We start from the raw sequence: 14,740 nt of genomic DNA on the forward strand, positions 1-14,740 counted from the left end.
TTTAATTTTGAGTATAGTTTCAAATGAATCTCCTTAGTGGTTGAATGAATCATCGATCACAATTATTGTATTTCAATACCATTTAAGTCACCTATAGTAATTGTATAAAAATGCTCTACAAATGATGGTCGGAGAACAAGTAGCTCTTCTGATACTTGATGCATAGTTGGGCAGGATTGTGGGTGATTGCGTAAACATGCAATTGCTATTCCCACAACAGAAACCATAATTCATTTGCAATCTTTTGATTTGATGGAAATGTGAGACGTGGGTCTACATGTCCCTTAATAGCATCTTTTGGCCAACTAGTGATGTTAAAAATGAGATGAGCTCCCCTGGATGCCTTCCCATAATTATTTCCAATGCCACTTCTCCGAAACTAAATACATCACACTCATTAGTTAAAGCCATGGTGTAGGCAAGCTCTGCAAGAGAATAAAATGACTAAGTGAAAATGTATAAACATGATAACAAATAAGTTTTCAAATAGAAACTACAATATATTTTAAATGATGAATATGATAGAGCAAGGTCTGGACTCCTTAGGTATCAATTTTAAGGCTCAAATTTAGTTATTTACTCTTTGTCCATGCACCCTCTTAGTAATCATGCATCTTTTAATGCTTCATTTTTCCACTGCGAAATCTCCGTGAGGCTAAACTTTACATGTGAACAATGGACCTTGAGATCTATCAATTCACAAAATTGGTTCACATTCAATAGGGAATGTGGCTAAAAAAGGGTGGCTCATGGAGGGAAGCTCCACTCTAGGCTTTGAAAGAAACTTGTGCCCTATATTACTTCATTACTAGTGAGTATTGTAGCTTTTGATACTAGCACTCTATCTATATACATGTTTTGCATAGGTAAAATGTTGTTTTTATACTACTCACATCAGTATATAAATTTCAGTTCTGAATAAGAGTGAGGGACCTTAGTCCACTTGTCCACAGAAGTTACAACCCCATCTGACATACCATGTGTCAAAAATAGGGCCTGCCTGAAAAAAAAATTCTAGATGGGGCCGCCTACAAATTTTGGTCATTTTAGTTAGTGCTTAAAATTTTGTGGATATGTTGTCTTTATCACCTTCAATTCTTATGGTAACTTTAGCCCATATGTTTTTACCACATCAAATATAAAGCGTAGCAAAATGATATATCAATTTTGACAAGCTTGATGTAGAAAATACAAAGTAAACAATAAATGCATGTTGGGCCAATATGGTAGAGATGGGACCTCATGATAGAGATACCAAGGATTCTACTACCCATCCAACAATCAGTTTTACCAGATTACTTTAAGATCTTTAGTTGATTTATAAAATTCTGTAGGGTTGGCCTAGACTCCTAAAGCTTTGGTCCTTCAAAAACAATGTAGCTATTGTAACTTGCTTCTAATTCAATATATAGAAAAACACAATAGCGCTAGAAATACCTATTTTCTGCATAAAATTTTGGAGAAAAAAATAATTTATTACAAATACAATAGGGTAGCTTACGAAATATTGTAGGGCTTCTTTTTCACTCTAAATGAGTAATTTCAATGTTCTATTTTGCTCCCCCCCCCCCCTTATACTTCTGAAATTCTTTTAGTTTGCAATAGGTTTTTCCCTAGTTTCTTTATGAACACCAAATTCAAAGTGATATAAAAAATATATGATATCTTTTAGTTTTCTTATTGAATTACTCAATTGTACTCATCCTAATTTATACTGTGCATCATTTAATCAAAAAGAATCTAAAGGATATCTATTGATCGAAAATCTAAGATTTTATTATGTAGTATAAATATCATAACAATAGGACATGACGACGTTCATCCTATTACTCTAAAATAATTGTAATTAAAAGAAACTAAATTATATTTTTTTAATCAAAGTATTGATGATTGTATACTAAATCTCTCAAAGTTCAAATAAGATATTTATCAAACTATAATAATTTTGCTCCAGATACAAAAACTTTATCTTTTTCCTTGTCAATACTAAGATGTAAATACTTCGATGTCCCAATTTAACAAAAAGTCCTAGGTCTTAAATACTGGAGTGAAAATAAAGAAACCTTAAATGCACAACAATAAAAAGCATAGCATATAGAAGTGACAAATTTAAATACCTGGAGCAATATATCCATGAGTTCCTTTGACTGATGTCCAATTAGATGAGTTTGGCTTTAATAGTCTTGCAATACCAAAATCAGATTCATGAGCCTCAAGTTCCAAGTCTAGCAATATATTTTTGCTGGAAATATCCCGATGAATTATTGGTGGAATACAATCATCATGCAAGTAAGACAGAGCATTGGCCACACTTTTGATGACATTTACTCTTTTCATCCAATCCAACTCCACAACCTCTGCTTCATTGCCCAAGAAATTTGCTAAGCTTTGTTTTTCCATGTACTCATAAACAAGAAACATGCATCGTGGATGGGAGCAGAACCCATAAAGTTTGACAATGTTCCGATGCCTGATATCTGTTAATACACACATCTCATTCCCAAAGCTTTCATCAAGAGAAAATTACTTGAACACCTCCTGTACTATGGCCATTTTGCTTACGATTACCAACGTTTGAAACAATTACTTGACACCCCCTAAACCTGACAGTGTTAGTCTGCTGTTAGTGTTTAAATGAAAATATCTATTTTACCCTTATCACATATTCAATAGAAAACAGTAAAATTAAAATTACCAAATTACCCTTCTTCTCTTCTTCTTCTTCCTGCAACCAAAAAGAAAAAACCGGCAGCCATGGCTACGGTTCCCTGATGTGATGAGCAGTGAAGATTCTCCAAAAGAAAAAACCAGCAACCATGGTTGCGGTTCCTTGATGTGATGAGCAGTGAAAATTCTCCACGTGTCTTGGACGAGACTTTCTTTCAGAAACGATAGAAGCCAATGTTCTTGAATAGAGAACCCCAAGGGTTTAGCGCAGCTGGGTTGGAGGGGACATGAGACTCCGCCTCAGGAAGCGAGGTCTCGTGATCAAACCTTTGCCGTTGCATAATTTCTTGGGGCCACCCGCCTGAGGCTCACTAAGGCCCAAAAGCTCCCGGTTCGTGCGTGGCGCGGGGGTCATGTATAAGCCCAAGGGGGATTTAGTCGGCCTAAAGTCGGATACCCCTCCTGTCTCCCAAAAAAAAAAAAAATGTTCTTGAATAGAGACTTCTACCGACGCGCTTACCCTTCTTAAATCTTATCGCCAATCTTAGTTTCCATAAGGTTTTGAGGTCTCAGAAACGATGATGCCTGCTCCAAAGACCAACAGAGACACCTCGATTTCATCAAATTCCGATTCTGGCCTTCAGGTGCACTCGAACTTGCCACAAACTTCGTCTTTTCTAGGTTAGATTTGATCCAATTTCCTTTAGATCGGTGGGTTAGTTACACGGTGATTTGATTCTCACATTACACAACCACCCATGTATGAAGGATAAAATCACATAGTGATTTGATTCGTTGTATCATTTAGAAGAACATGAGCAAAACTCAAAGATAGCCCCTGAATTTTGAGGATGAGTTGCTCTTTTTTCTCATCTTGAAACAATCCTCTTTCCAAAACCCAATCCTCAATCATCGCCTAAGCATTTATTTGTTGGTCTTTTGCAGAGTTTTACTGCATTCCACCCAAACCATCGATTTGTCTACGCCCAAAACTTTCTTTACTTGATCCTTGTTCAGAAATTTACCTACTGAGTTTCGTCTTCCGCTATAGCCAACCTTGTTGCATCTGCAACCAATGCAAGATCCTGTTACGTGCATCGTTGCTTCCTTACATTTAGCTTATTTGAGAAATATGTTTCATAAGGATCAAGAGATTTCTCACGCTGAAAAATAAAAGTTGCAGAAGTGAGAAAATTTGAGTCCGGCAGTTGCAGCGGTGACAAAGACGATTGATTAATCCTCTCAAAGACACAGAGTACATGGAAGAGAAAGAGAACAAAGAGATACAGTTTCAGTGGCGAGAAACAAACATTTGTAGTGACAAAATTGGGTTTGCAGAGACGCGTTTAGGTAGAATGTATGACACGTTTCGTGTTGAGTCCGTGGTCTAACTAGAGCTTTAGAAAGAAGAGGAGAGGAGAGAGTAGGAAACAGAGGGGACTGATTTACAACTCTTGTGGATTTGGAGATTTTGATTTTGGTGTCTCATTAGATTTCTGTTTTGAATTGGGGGTGGAGAGGCAGAGGTCGAGGGGCACAGGTGCAAGAGGCAGAGGTTTAAGGGTTCACGATGCAGAGCAGTAGGGGGTGTGAGTGGGCTTTCCGACCAAGGTGCTCATAGCAGGGAGGGAGCACAGTAGGTGGCGGGGAGGGAGTGCTGCAGGGAGTGGGGGAGATAAAGTGGAAGAGGGGAGGGAGAAAGCGAGGACCCCCTAATGGTTTTTGAAACAGCAGCCATGGCTACTGGTTTATTTTTTTTTGGTATTTAACCCATGGTAATGGTGACTGACTAACGGACAGGGCCACTTGAAAGAAATGGTAAACTGCAGGGGGTGTTCAAGTAATTGTTTCAAACATTGGGGAGACTAAGTAATTAGGCCATAGTACAGGGGGTGTCCAAGTAATTTTCTATTTCATCAACTATCACCTCACCTTCCAATGGATTGAACTTCTTCAAGGCTACTACATGATCTGTAGGTAGAATTGCTTTATAAACACTCCCATAAGTCCTAGCTCCAACGCAATATTTGGCATCAAAATCCTTTGTTGCTTGAATTATGTCCTCATATACAATCTTGCCATCGAAATTCCATATTGAAAATATATTGCCATGGTTTCTTCTTGTTGCTTCTATGTTTTCTTTTTTCACTTCTTTTCGCAAGAGGAAAAGGACAGCAATAATAGCAAATGCAAGGAACACAATTCCTATCAAAGAAGCAATGACAGATATGAGGACTTTGTGTCCATTTTTACTATATCCCATACTTGTATGAGATCGATTGTAGGGAACATTTTATTGTTTTTAAATGCTTGTGGTGAAGCAACATTTTTGAAAACCTTGTTGTTGGGAACAACACCCTCCAACTGATTATAGGACAAATCAAGAGATACTAAGCTAACCATCTCTTTGAGAGAAAGGGGTATGGTGCCTGTGATCATATTGTGGGATAGATTCAAAATTTTCAACATCATCAACTTTGCAAGTTGTGGTGGTATCAGTCCACTGATTGAGTTACGACTACTGTCCAATTGAGTTTGTAGAGATACTAGATCACCAATTTGAGATGGAATGCTTCCATTCAATGAATTGCAACTCAAATTTAATGACAACAGTTTCGAGCACTAACCAATTTGTGTAGGAATTGATCCAGTTAGCCTGTTTGATGATAGGTCTAGATGCTCCAAATTGATAAATTTGCTGATTTCCACTGGTACATGCCCTGAAATCTAGTTGTCATTTAAATACAAGTTGAGCAAACTGGATAAGCTACCGAGTTCCTTTGGTATTTCTCCAACAAGTTTGTTGAAAGAAAGGTCAATTTGTCCAAGTCGAGTTAACTGACCAACCTCAGATGGTATATTCCCACTAATATTGTTTCTAGAAATCTTTAGCACTAACAAATTTTTACATTCTCCCTAATTTGGTGATAGTTCTCCATATAGTTTGTTGTGACTCATATCAATGTAATAAAGATGTGGATGTACACCAAAACTGTCGGTTATATTTCCTAAAAATAGGTTGTTTTCAAGTCGAACTCTACTCAGAATTGTGCAATTTCTCAAGTCCGGAATAGGACCCATGAGACTATTGTTGTCAACCATTAATATTCGAAGTGATAGTCCTTGGTATATTTGTTGTGGTAAGCTTCCAGATAAGAGGTTGTCAGACAATGTGATTATTACAATGGATGTTTGGCTACCTAAATCTTGAGGTATGGGACCAGATAATTGATTATTAAACAAACAGAGCGCCTCTAGTCTACTTAAATTAACCAGAGAGTGAGGGATTGGACCGCTGAGTTCATTTTGATATAGCGCCAACTCAACCAAATTTTCCATCTCTCCTATTTTTTAAGGCAGCGGAGCAGATAATTGATTCTCATACAAATGGAGCTTCTCTAGTTTACTTAAATTAGCCAGAGAATACGGGATGGAACCAATGAGTTTGTTGCTGTGTAGTGACAAGTCAATCGGATTATCTAGATTTCCTAGTTCTATTGGTATGGACCACCGAGTTCATTGGCATGCAGGTATAGAATGCGAATGTTGCTTAAATTAGCCAAGATAGGGGGAATCATACCAGTCAATCTGTTCCATCCTATTGACAATTCAACTAGATTTTTCATATTTCCTATCTCTAATGGTTTCATGCCACTGATTTCATTGCAATGGAGGCGTAACAAGAGCAGGCTACTTAAATTACCCAAGGTGGGAGGTAGAATGCTGGAAAGATTATTAATGCTGAGATCGAGGTGGGTTTGGAGAGACTACCAACATGCTTAGGTATGGGTCTTGTGAGTTGATTGAGGCTGAGATTAAGACGGAGGAGATTAGGAAAGGAAGAGAGGTGAAATTGTCAAGCGTACCTTGCAGCTCTATTTCCGGAAGGTTAACTCAACCACACTTCCAACTTTGTTGCAAGTTATGCCAAACCACTTGCATGATGATGAAGCCGTAGTAGTCGTAGTAGTAGTATTTCTGGTGGTTTTGGGAGATGGTTTTGGCAAATGCGTAAGAGTGCTCCATCGCTTGAAGTTGCAGCGGCAAGATGAGGGTGCGCCGTCACCTAAAAACGCAGATGCATAAGAGTGCTCCATTGCCTAAAGTTGCAGCGGCAAGAAGAGGGTGCGCCAGAGTGCTCCGTCGCCTGAAGATGCAATGGCAAGATGAGGGTGTGCCATCGACTGAAAAAGCAGAGGTGTACGAGTGTTCCGTCACCTAAAGTTGCAATGGCAAGATGAGGGTGCATCGTTGCCTGAAAAATGCTGAGGCGTAAGAGTGCTCCGTTAGGGTTGAGCGATCGCGTGAATGAGGCAAATAGGAGAGAGAGAAAGAGATGGGGCAAGTGAGTTTGAATTTGTGTTAACCACGGTTTAAGAGTGGGTTTGGTTACCAACCCTGGTTAGTCCCTGGGTTACACCAACCAAGGTTAACTCTTAGTTAAATTGAGGAATTCAAATGTAGACCATTGGATTTGGTTGTGCCACGTGTCACACTCTCAGGTTGGAAATAATAAGAAATAACAGATTGAGAAATGGAGAGGAGAAAAATCCTATGCGTCACGGGGGGGGAACTTTCTTGTTTTGCTTCAATTATAATAATTTTGGTCTTCTTCCATTTTCTACGTTTAAACATGTCTTTTATACCTTTGTTTTGTAGCAGCAAGACTTTGAGAGATATATAATGTTGGACTGAGGAGGATAAACTAAGTGTGGTGTAAGATCGCTGAACATCGTCTTTGGTGGACGTCGTCTGCCCGAGTACAGACAGAGAGAAATATACCATAGGCTGGTCAGGCTTAACCCTGCATACCTCATATTAAAAATAGAAAAAAAAAAAAAAAAACTTACAAAGGAAATCTTTCAGTGTTTTAGCTGAAAGTATCACTAGTAGAAAATCAGGTTCTCTGACTCGATTTGTCTTTTAGGACAAACCTGGTGATTCCGCCTTGTCAAACCCAGTCAAAGCGAGTCAATTTTTTTTTTTATATTTTAAATGCAATAAATATGTATAATAAGTAAAATAAAAACATACAGAAAAAATATGGAAATTAGGAAAAAAAAAATCAAGGAATCACATATCAATGCATTTTTTAGTTTATACCATTGATCGAACAATAGAAGGGAGATGAGGAGTTGAGGTTTTCTTACTATTTTAGAATACATATTTACTATTTTATTCAACTCAATTTCTAAGTGAATCGTCTTTGTGGTTTTTAAAAAAAAAAAAAAAAAAAAAAAAAAGACTAAACTCGCCATGTCTGTCATGACTCGGGTAATATCTGGGTCGTATTTGACTCAAACGATTTAAGACAGAGTCTCGTCATTTTTTACCATGACCTAATCTACACAACTCTTAACCAGGTTTTCCAAAATGTTGACTTGACTTAGGCAACTCGGCCCCATCAAAATCCGATTTTCCAACTATGAAAAGTACTTGAATTAGTAGTTGAGCATTGAAGTAAAAATATATGAAAATACAAGGGACTAGTGAGATGAAGGTAAAATATTTTCAATCATGTTTTGACTGAAAATTAAATAAACTTTTATTTCTGTATTTAATATGTTCCCAAGTTATTTATATAATTATTTTTGTTAATGATCTCAAGATTTTCCTTTTTCATGAGAAATCAATACCAGGCTAATCTCAACCACGCTTCCAACTTTGTTGCAAGTTATATCAAACTACTTCCAAGAACAGAGAGCAACAACAAAATAGCTTTGGAGGCTGGCTTTCTATTTGAAGAGAGCCTTTGCTTCACTTGACAACTGAGACAAAATCCTTATTCTGCTATTTGAAGAGAGCCTTTGCTTCAAACGACAACTGAGACAGGACCTCTACTCTACTACCAAATACAGAGGAAGTGACGAATAAAATAAGGCAAAGAAATACTGCAACAATTGGAAAGAACAATAACAACAAAGTCGGAGTGCAAACAGAGGCCATGGATGGGAATGGTTGGTTTGTTGTGATCACAGCTTATGCTAGATTACTTATTTATAGACAATGTTTAGTGTATTCTAGTGTGATATCCTATCCCCAGAAAATCATTTAATTTTGAGTTTTATTGGTGATCAAGCATAGGCTGGTTCGTTTTGACAGATTTTGGTTCGGGTCAGTTCAACAGAGGAGATTTGAAAAGTAAAGGTAAAGATGGATTTTCATCATTTACAAGAATTAAATAAGTTAGAATTACCCTATGTAGAGTGTAGACCCTATCGGCGTTCCATAACAAAGAGAAAAGAAGGGAGATTGCATTGTTGCAGGTAAAGTATTGACTTCACATGAATTTTAGAGGACTTTCGAGTCAAAATTTGGAAAAATTCAAAACGTGAGAAACGTAGATAATCGAGTCAGATTTCAAAAGTAAAGAATGAGGTCATTTTCATGTGTATCGGCTGAGATACGGCCAAAACAGCTAGCAAAGGTCGACTAGAGGAATTCCGAGAAGTAGCCACTGTGACCAACCGGCTCTGACATCTGGTTGGAGATTCTCCAACAGTTGGATACAGTTATCCAACTGGTTGACACAGAAGAGGGTTGGTTAAGCAACAGGTCCAACCGATTGCTCATACCGGTCGACCGGTTGCGGAGAGACAGGCACTTTAGGTGCGATTTCTGGCCCATTTCTGAGTCCGAAAAGAGAGAATTGAAGAGAGAAGAAAGAGGAACAGAGAAATTAAGGAAGAAGAGTTGATTTTGGAGCCTTAGGATTGTGGTATGATCGATAGAAACGTGCCTTGGATTGAAGTTGCGCTCAAAGCAGATTCAAAGAGGGATTTTTCAGTTTAAAAGGGAAGCCCTAGGTTTCTTTTTGATTCCTTAGGATTTAGTAGCTAATTGATCCATTAGAAAGTTTCCTTGTATTGTTTATATTAAGACTAGTTTCATAGAAGGTGGATGAGTTTCCACAAAATTATGTAAAAAAATGTAGTAAAAACCCTAGGTTTGGGTTAGGTTTTTCCAATTTGGGCTATTGGTTCAACTGATGAGTCAGCCAGTGTTGCCTAGATGCCTAAGAAGGGCTAAATAGATAAATTTAGTTAAATTTTTATGGTGGAAGACCATTCCCACTATTCCAAGAGTATTAAAGAGATGCCAATGTTATTGAAATGTCGTGTAGGGGTCCAGTTTGATCCAGAGAACAATAGAAAAATAGTTGAAGTCCTGTTGAGGACAGTAGATATAGTGTATTATAAACTAATACATAAAGGTACGTGAGGGGAATTCTATCATATCTTGCATATATTCCCATTATAGTATATAAGATCATTGATTCTGAGTTTTTATGTTATAACAATAGAAGAGAGAAGATGTTTTATGATTGTGTACCCTTGAAGTGAGGAATGATAAGTTTTTTTTTTTTTTGGGTAAATAGGAATGATAAGTTAAAAGCACGTAAAGAATAGTACACCATAATATTCATGTTCCAAGTTTTTCCTTTTATCTCCTCTCCACTTTCACATGATAAATAAACTATTTATTCCATTAATAGGTAGGGTTTTATTAATCCATTTTAACACGACCCATCATTTTCAATCAGTACTTTGAACACATATATTATATATAGGTAGTCCCAAGACATTTTACTTATTTTATGTTTCAAGTATGAAGCAAAAATTTTAGCTTATTAAATTAATCATTATTTTATTAATTAACCCAATTGATGCATGGACTAGTATTCAATTGAGAGGTACCTATTTCTATTTGATTTTTCTGGTTCCTATTCGGTTTAGAACTATCGGTTTTTACGGTGCAAATCAAAACCGAACCAGAAAGAGCACCTATGAAATCAAAATCGGATCATTTTTCTACGATTTAGTGCAATTCGATCATAAACAATCGGTTCCTGTTCCAATATTTGGTTTCGATTCCATTTTGACACTCTTACTTCAACATGTTATGGTATCATTAGCTCACACTTACATCTTTTTGAGGTGGAAGTTGCTTTCCCTTACCCATATATTGCCTTTTGGCTTTTAGCCTCCCCCAAGATGCAAAGGTACAGGAGTAACGGTACTAAGGGAGTGAATGCAAGGAGTAGATCAAAGGACAAGACCCCACGAGCTTCCAAAAGTAAGCATCTTCCCCTCTCCATTATAACCAAGTAACCAATAATATTGCTAAATAAACTTTGTGGAGATATAAATTAATAAAAAAAACTTTGTGGAGATAATGATTTAAGATAGACACCAACCAAATAAACGTCCCATCATTAGTTCAATATCTGTAATTACAGATAACCCCCTCCCCCCTCCAAACTTTCTCATACAAAGTACTGATGGGGAAAGCACAACAGAGGTTGGTGAGTTCTATGATCATCTATGATCATCTACCATAAACCATACATGTGGACAAACTTCCTCCAGACCATTAACAGTGCTTCAGATATTTAGAATCAAGAATCTCTTTAATTTTCTTCCTTTATTCCAACAATTGTAATACAAATACATGAAGATACACTGAATTTCCAAACATTGAAGAGTGTTATCTTTTTTTTGGGATACAGAGATGCTTCCATCAACAACTCCTTCAAAGGTGAGATTTCATTCAAACCCATCAAGAATTTTATATATGGATGAATTAATGAAGCAGCTCTTCTCTTGCAGGAAGTAAGTTATGAGGAAGAATGGAAGAAAGAAGGTCCCCCTCGTCGCGCCAAATGGTGGTACTCAACTTTCCACACTGTCACAGGCATTGTTGGTGCAGGTGTTCTTAGCTTGCCTTATGCCATGGCCTACTTAGGATGGTATGGTACTTAAATTATGATTGCTTATTGCTTTCTAATTAATTATGTCAATGTAAGAGAATTACAAAAACCCTTTTTCCTATCTTTTGTGTAGGGGACCAGGAACAATAGTACTAATATTATCATGGTGCATCACCTTATACACAATATGGCAGATGATACAACTACATGAATGTGTTCCGGGAACTCGATTCGATCGATACTATGAACTCAGTCGACATGCTTTCGGTCCTAAACTTGGTCCATGGATTGTTCTTCCACAGCAACTCATAGTTCAAGTAGGGTGTGACATTGTGTATATGGTCACTGGGGGAAGATGCTTAAAGAAGTTCATGGAGATTGCTTGCACTAATTGTACTAGAATTAGACAATCTTACTGGATTTGCGTCTTTGGTTCCATCCATTTCCTATTATCTCAACTCCCTAATTTTAATTCCGTCGCCGGAGTTTCCTTAGCCGCCGCCGTCATGTCACTGAGGTTATCCCTAAATAATAGTCTTTTTAACATAAATTTCTTTCTATTGATACTAATTGTTTGCTTACTTGACTTAATTGCAGTTATTCTACAATATCTTGGGTTGGTTGTTTAATGAGAAAACCAATAGAGAATGTGAGCTATGGATACAAGAAAACCAATCCTGTAGATTATATGTTTCGTGTGTTTAATGCACTGGGACAGATCGCATTTGCATTTGCAGGTCATGCTATTGTTCTTGAGATTCAAGCAACAATTCCTTCAACACCTGAGAAACCATCAAAGATTCCAATGTGGAGGGGTGCAGTTTTGGCTTATTTTATTACAGCAATTTGCTATTTCCCTACAGCTCTTATTGGTTATTATACTTTTGGAAGAGATGTTGAAGATAATCTACTAATTGCACTTAGGCAGCCAGAGTGGCTAATTGCTTCTGCTAATTTCATGGTGGTCATTCATGTTATCGGTAGTTACCAGGTTTGACATCTCTTTCTTCTCACTACTACATACAAATTACTATGAAGTATAGGTACAAACTGCTAATTAGATTGAATTAGAACTTTAAAATTAATTAAGGTGTGTACTTTTTTTTTTTTGTAAAGTTCAGCAATGTATGTATTATAAGAAGTATAAGGAAGTTACATCAAGAGGGAGATAGCAAACCGAAGCCAAATCTGGCCATTCCCATCCCTAATACAAACCATGAAAGAACTCATTCTACCCCAAAACTGGCTAGAATCTATAATAGGGTCGACCTGAAGCTTCCCATTCGATTGCCTGAGCGATGAAAGAAGGGGCATTGGTCCAAACGAAGGATTCTTGTTGAGATGCTGCTCTTTTGGCGAGTGCATCCGCTGCAGTGTTTACCTCCCTGAAACAGTGAGTGATGCGCCACTGAATGGAGCATAAGAATCCGGATGCTGCCCACCACTGCTGCAAGAAGCACCATGGGTATGTGCTTGATAGTATTGAGGAGACCACCGAGGCAGAATCACATTCCACCCACAATCTACAGACTTGCAGCTCCTTAGCTTCTTTGATTCCTTCAAAAAAGGCTGCCATTTCTGCATTAAAATTAGTTTCCACACCTTGGAATGTTGCGAAGCACCTGATTGGATGGCATGTGTGATTTCTGAAAATCCCTCCTGCTCCTGACAAACCTGGATTTCCAAAGGACGAGCCATCAATATTCAATTTAGTCCAGCCTAGGGGTGGAGGACGCCATTTTACTTCTAAAATAGAATTGGCTGGCGGTCTTGCAATTGCTACTTGGAACTTTTTTGCCATGACGAGTTCATCTACTAATTTCACACGGACTGCACTGATTCGTGAGCAATCAGTAACTTCTTGCAAGCAGCATTTCACCACATGCATCGGTGCTCCTCCTCGGTTGTCGAATCTTCTTTTGTTGCGTTCTAACCAAATTTGTTGACAACCTACAATGAGAAGTATCCGCCAAACTCTGCTTAATGGGACACGCTTCGCCTTCCTTCGCCACCAGGAAAAGAGAAGCTCAATCGAAGGGAACCCAGGCCAAGTTTCATTAAAATAGGAGAGGATTTCACGCCACACCTGGACTGAAAAATGCCAGTCTAGAAATATGTGGTGACTTGTATCACATGCCGCGTGGCAGAGCTCACATCTAGATACAATGGGCACCGATCTGTGTCTTACTTTTTCGTCTGTTGGGAGAGCACCATTCACCATCCTCCACCCAAACAAAGCGCTGCGAGGGTGCAACTCTCACTGCCATATTGCCCAACACCACTCCGGTGGAGCTGCCTTCATTCTCAGGCCAGTCCAAGCAGACTTCACTGTAAAGCTCCCTGTTTTTGTATGTGCCCAAACCCGAAGGTCCTCTCTTGCTGTAGCCGTGATGCCCAGTTTCTTGATCTTTTCAAATACTGCTTGCATCGCCGGAGCCGTGACATTAGGGAATTCCCAATGATCTCCCTCTAAAAAATCAGAAACTGTTGCAGTAAGGTTGAGTGGGATCCGGCTAGGCTTCAACAAATCTTCAACATTGTGCTCTCCCACCCATTTGTCATACCAGAACCGAATGGATGATCCATCACCAACTACCCACCATTCTGCAGATTGAACAAAATCCCAAACTCTTCGAATCCCAGGAAGCACTATAGATGATCCAATTGCACTCTTAGGGGTGCCATCCTTTTTCAAGAACCTCCCTCTCAAAAATCTAGCAAAGTTTGAATTCTCCATTTTAATTGACCATGCCAACTTTGCAATCAGGGCCAGGTTTAAATCCCTAAGACGACGAATCCCTAGACTCCCTTCCTTCTTTGGCTTACAGAGATGGTCCCAACAAACAGTAATTGCCTTGGATTTTTCTGCTTCCCCCATCCAGATGAAGTTACTGATCCATCTTTCCATGAGGTCTATAATAGATGCTGGCCACAGGTAAACCGAGAAATTATGGATTGGTATGCTACACAACATTGATCTCACCAATTCCACCCGCCCTGCCATGGACAGAAGGCGCCCTTTCCAAGCCGACAATCTTCGTTTAAATTTATCTATCAAAGGTAGGAGCAGCTATCTTTTCACTCTTCCATGCACCAGATCCACTCCCAAATACCGGGTAGGTAGCTTACAGACAGGAATTTGAAGGGCTGTAGTTAGCCGCTGCTTTCTGGCCGTTGAAATTCTACCCAAAAAAACCTTGCTTTTTGCAAGGTTTATCACCTGACCCGAGTAGGATCCATAGTCCTCTAAGAACTGCTTGACCTGCTTAACGCTTTTAAAATCTGCTTTCATGAAGATAAAAAGGTCATCAGCATAAAGGAGATGGGATGGAGTTTCTACCTACAGCGGGCCTGGAAGAGCTG

The 14,740-nt window shown here is 38.5% G+C and overlaps 3 protein-coding genes across 3 annotated transcripts in view; 2 read left to right on the forward strand and 1 right to left on the reverse strand.

The window, feature by feature from the left end:
* Nucleotides 1–239: 239 nt before the first annotated feature.
* LOC122664650 (probable leucine-rich repeat receptor-like protein kinase At1g35710) lies at nucleotides 240–2,507 on the reverse strand. The gene is made up of 2 exons (XM_043860568.1): nucleotides 2,118–2,507; nucleotides 240–425 (listed from the first exon to the last, which is right to left on the reverse strand). Exons 1-2 carry the CDS (start codon nucleotides 2,491–2,493, stop codon nucleotides 274–276), a joined length of 528 nt encoding a protein of 175 aa, XP_043716503.1. The 5' UTR covers nucleotides 2,494–2,507; the 3' UTR covers nucleotides 240–273.
* Nucleotides 2,508–6,745: 4,238 nt separating this feature from the next.
* Nucleotides 6,746–12,374, forward strand: LOC122665708 (lysine histidine transporter-like 6). The gene is made up of 4 exons (XM_043861858.1): nucleotides 6,746–6,865; nucleotides 11,277–11,416; nucleotides 11,511–11,894; nucleotides 11,975–12,374. The coding sequence occupies exons 1-4, from the start codon at nucleotides 6,746–6,748 to the stop codon at nucleotides 12,372–12,374; spliced, it is 1,044 nt and encodes a 347-aa protein (XP_043717793.1).
* Nucleotides 12,375–13,298: 924 nt separating this feature from the next.
* The window catches only part of LOC122664649 (lysine histidine transporter-like 6), a 31,091-nt gene continuing 29,649 nt past the window's right edge, over nucleotides 13,299–14,740 (forward strand). The window contains exon 1 of the mRNA XM_043860567.1: nucleotides 13,299–13,303. The gene's annotated coding sequence lies outside the window, so the exon portion shown is untranslated. The remainder of the gene's footprint in view (nucleotides 13,304–14,740) is intronic.

The sequence above is a fragment of the Telopea speciosissima genome, chromosome 6 (genome assembly GCF_018873765.1).
Source record: "Telopea speciosissima isolate NSW1024214 ecotype Mountain lineage chromosome 6, Tspe_v1, whole genome shotgun sequence".
Taxonomy (NCBI): Eukaryota; Viridiplantae; Streptophyta; class Magnoliopsida; order Proteales; family Proteaceae; genus Telopea; species Telopea speciosissima.

Bases quoted from the DNA above. Each gene is read 5' to 3' on its own strand.
- LOC122664650 (XM_043860568.1), bottom strand. From the start codon at position 2,493: ATGTGTGTATTAACAGATATCAGGCATCGGAACATTGTCAAACTTTAT. The intron at 426-2,117 runs GTATTTAAATTT...ATTCTCTTGCAG, and splicing joins TCATGGATATATTGCTCCAG to AGCTTGCCTACACCATGGCT.
- LOC122665708 (XM_043861858.1), top strand. From the start codon at position 6,746: ATGCATAAGAGTGCTCCATTGCCTAAAGTTGCAGCGGCAAGAAGAGGG. The intron at 6,866-11,276 runs GTGTACGAGTGT...CTTCTCTTGCAG, and splicing joins CATCGACTGAAAAAGCAGAG to GAAGTAAGTTATGAGGAAGA. The intron at 11,895-11,974 runs GTTATCCCTAAA...ACTTAATTGCAG, and splicing joins GCCGCCGTCATGTCACTGAG to TTATTCTACAATATCTTGGG.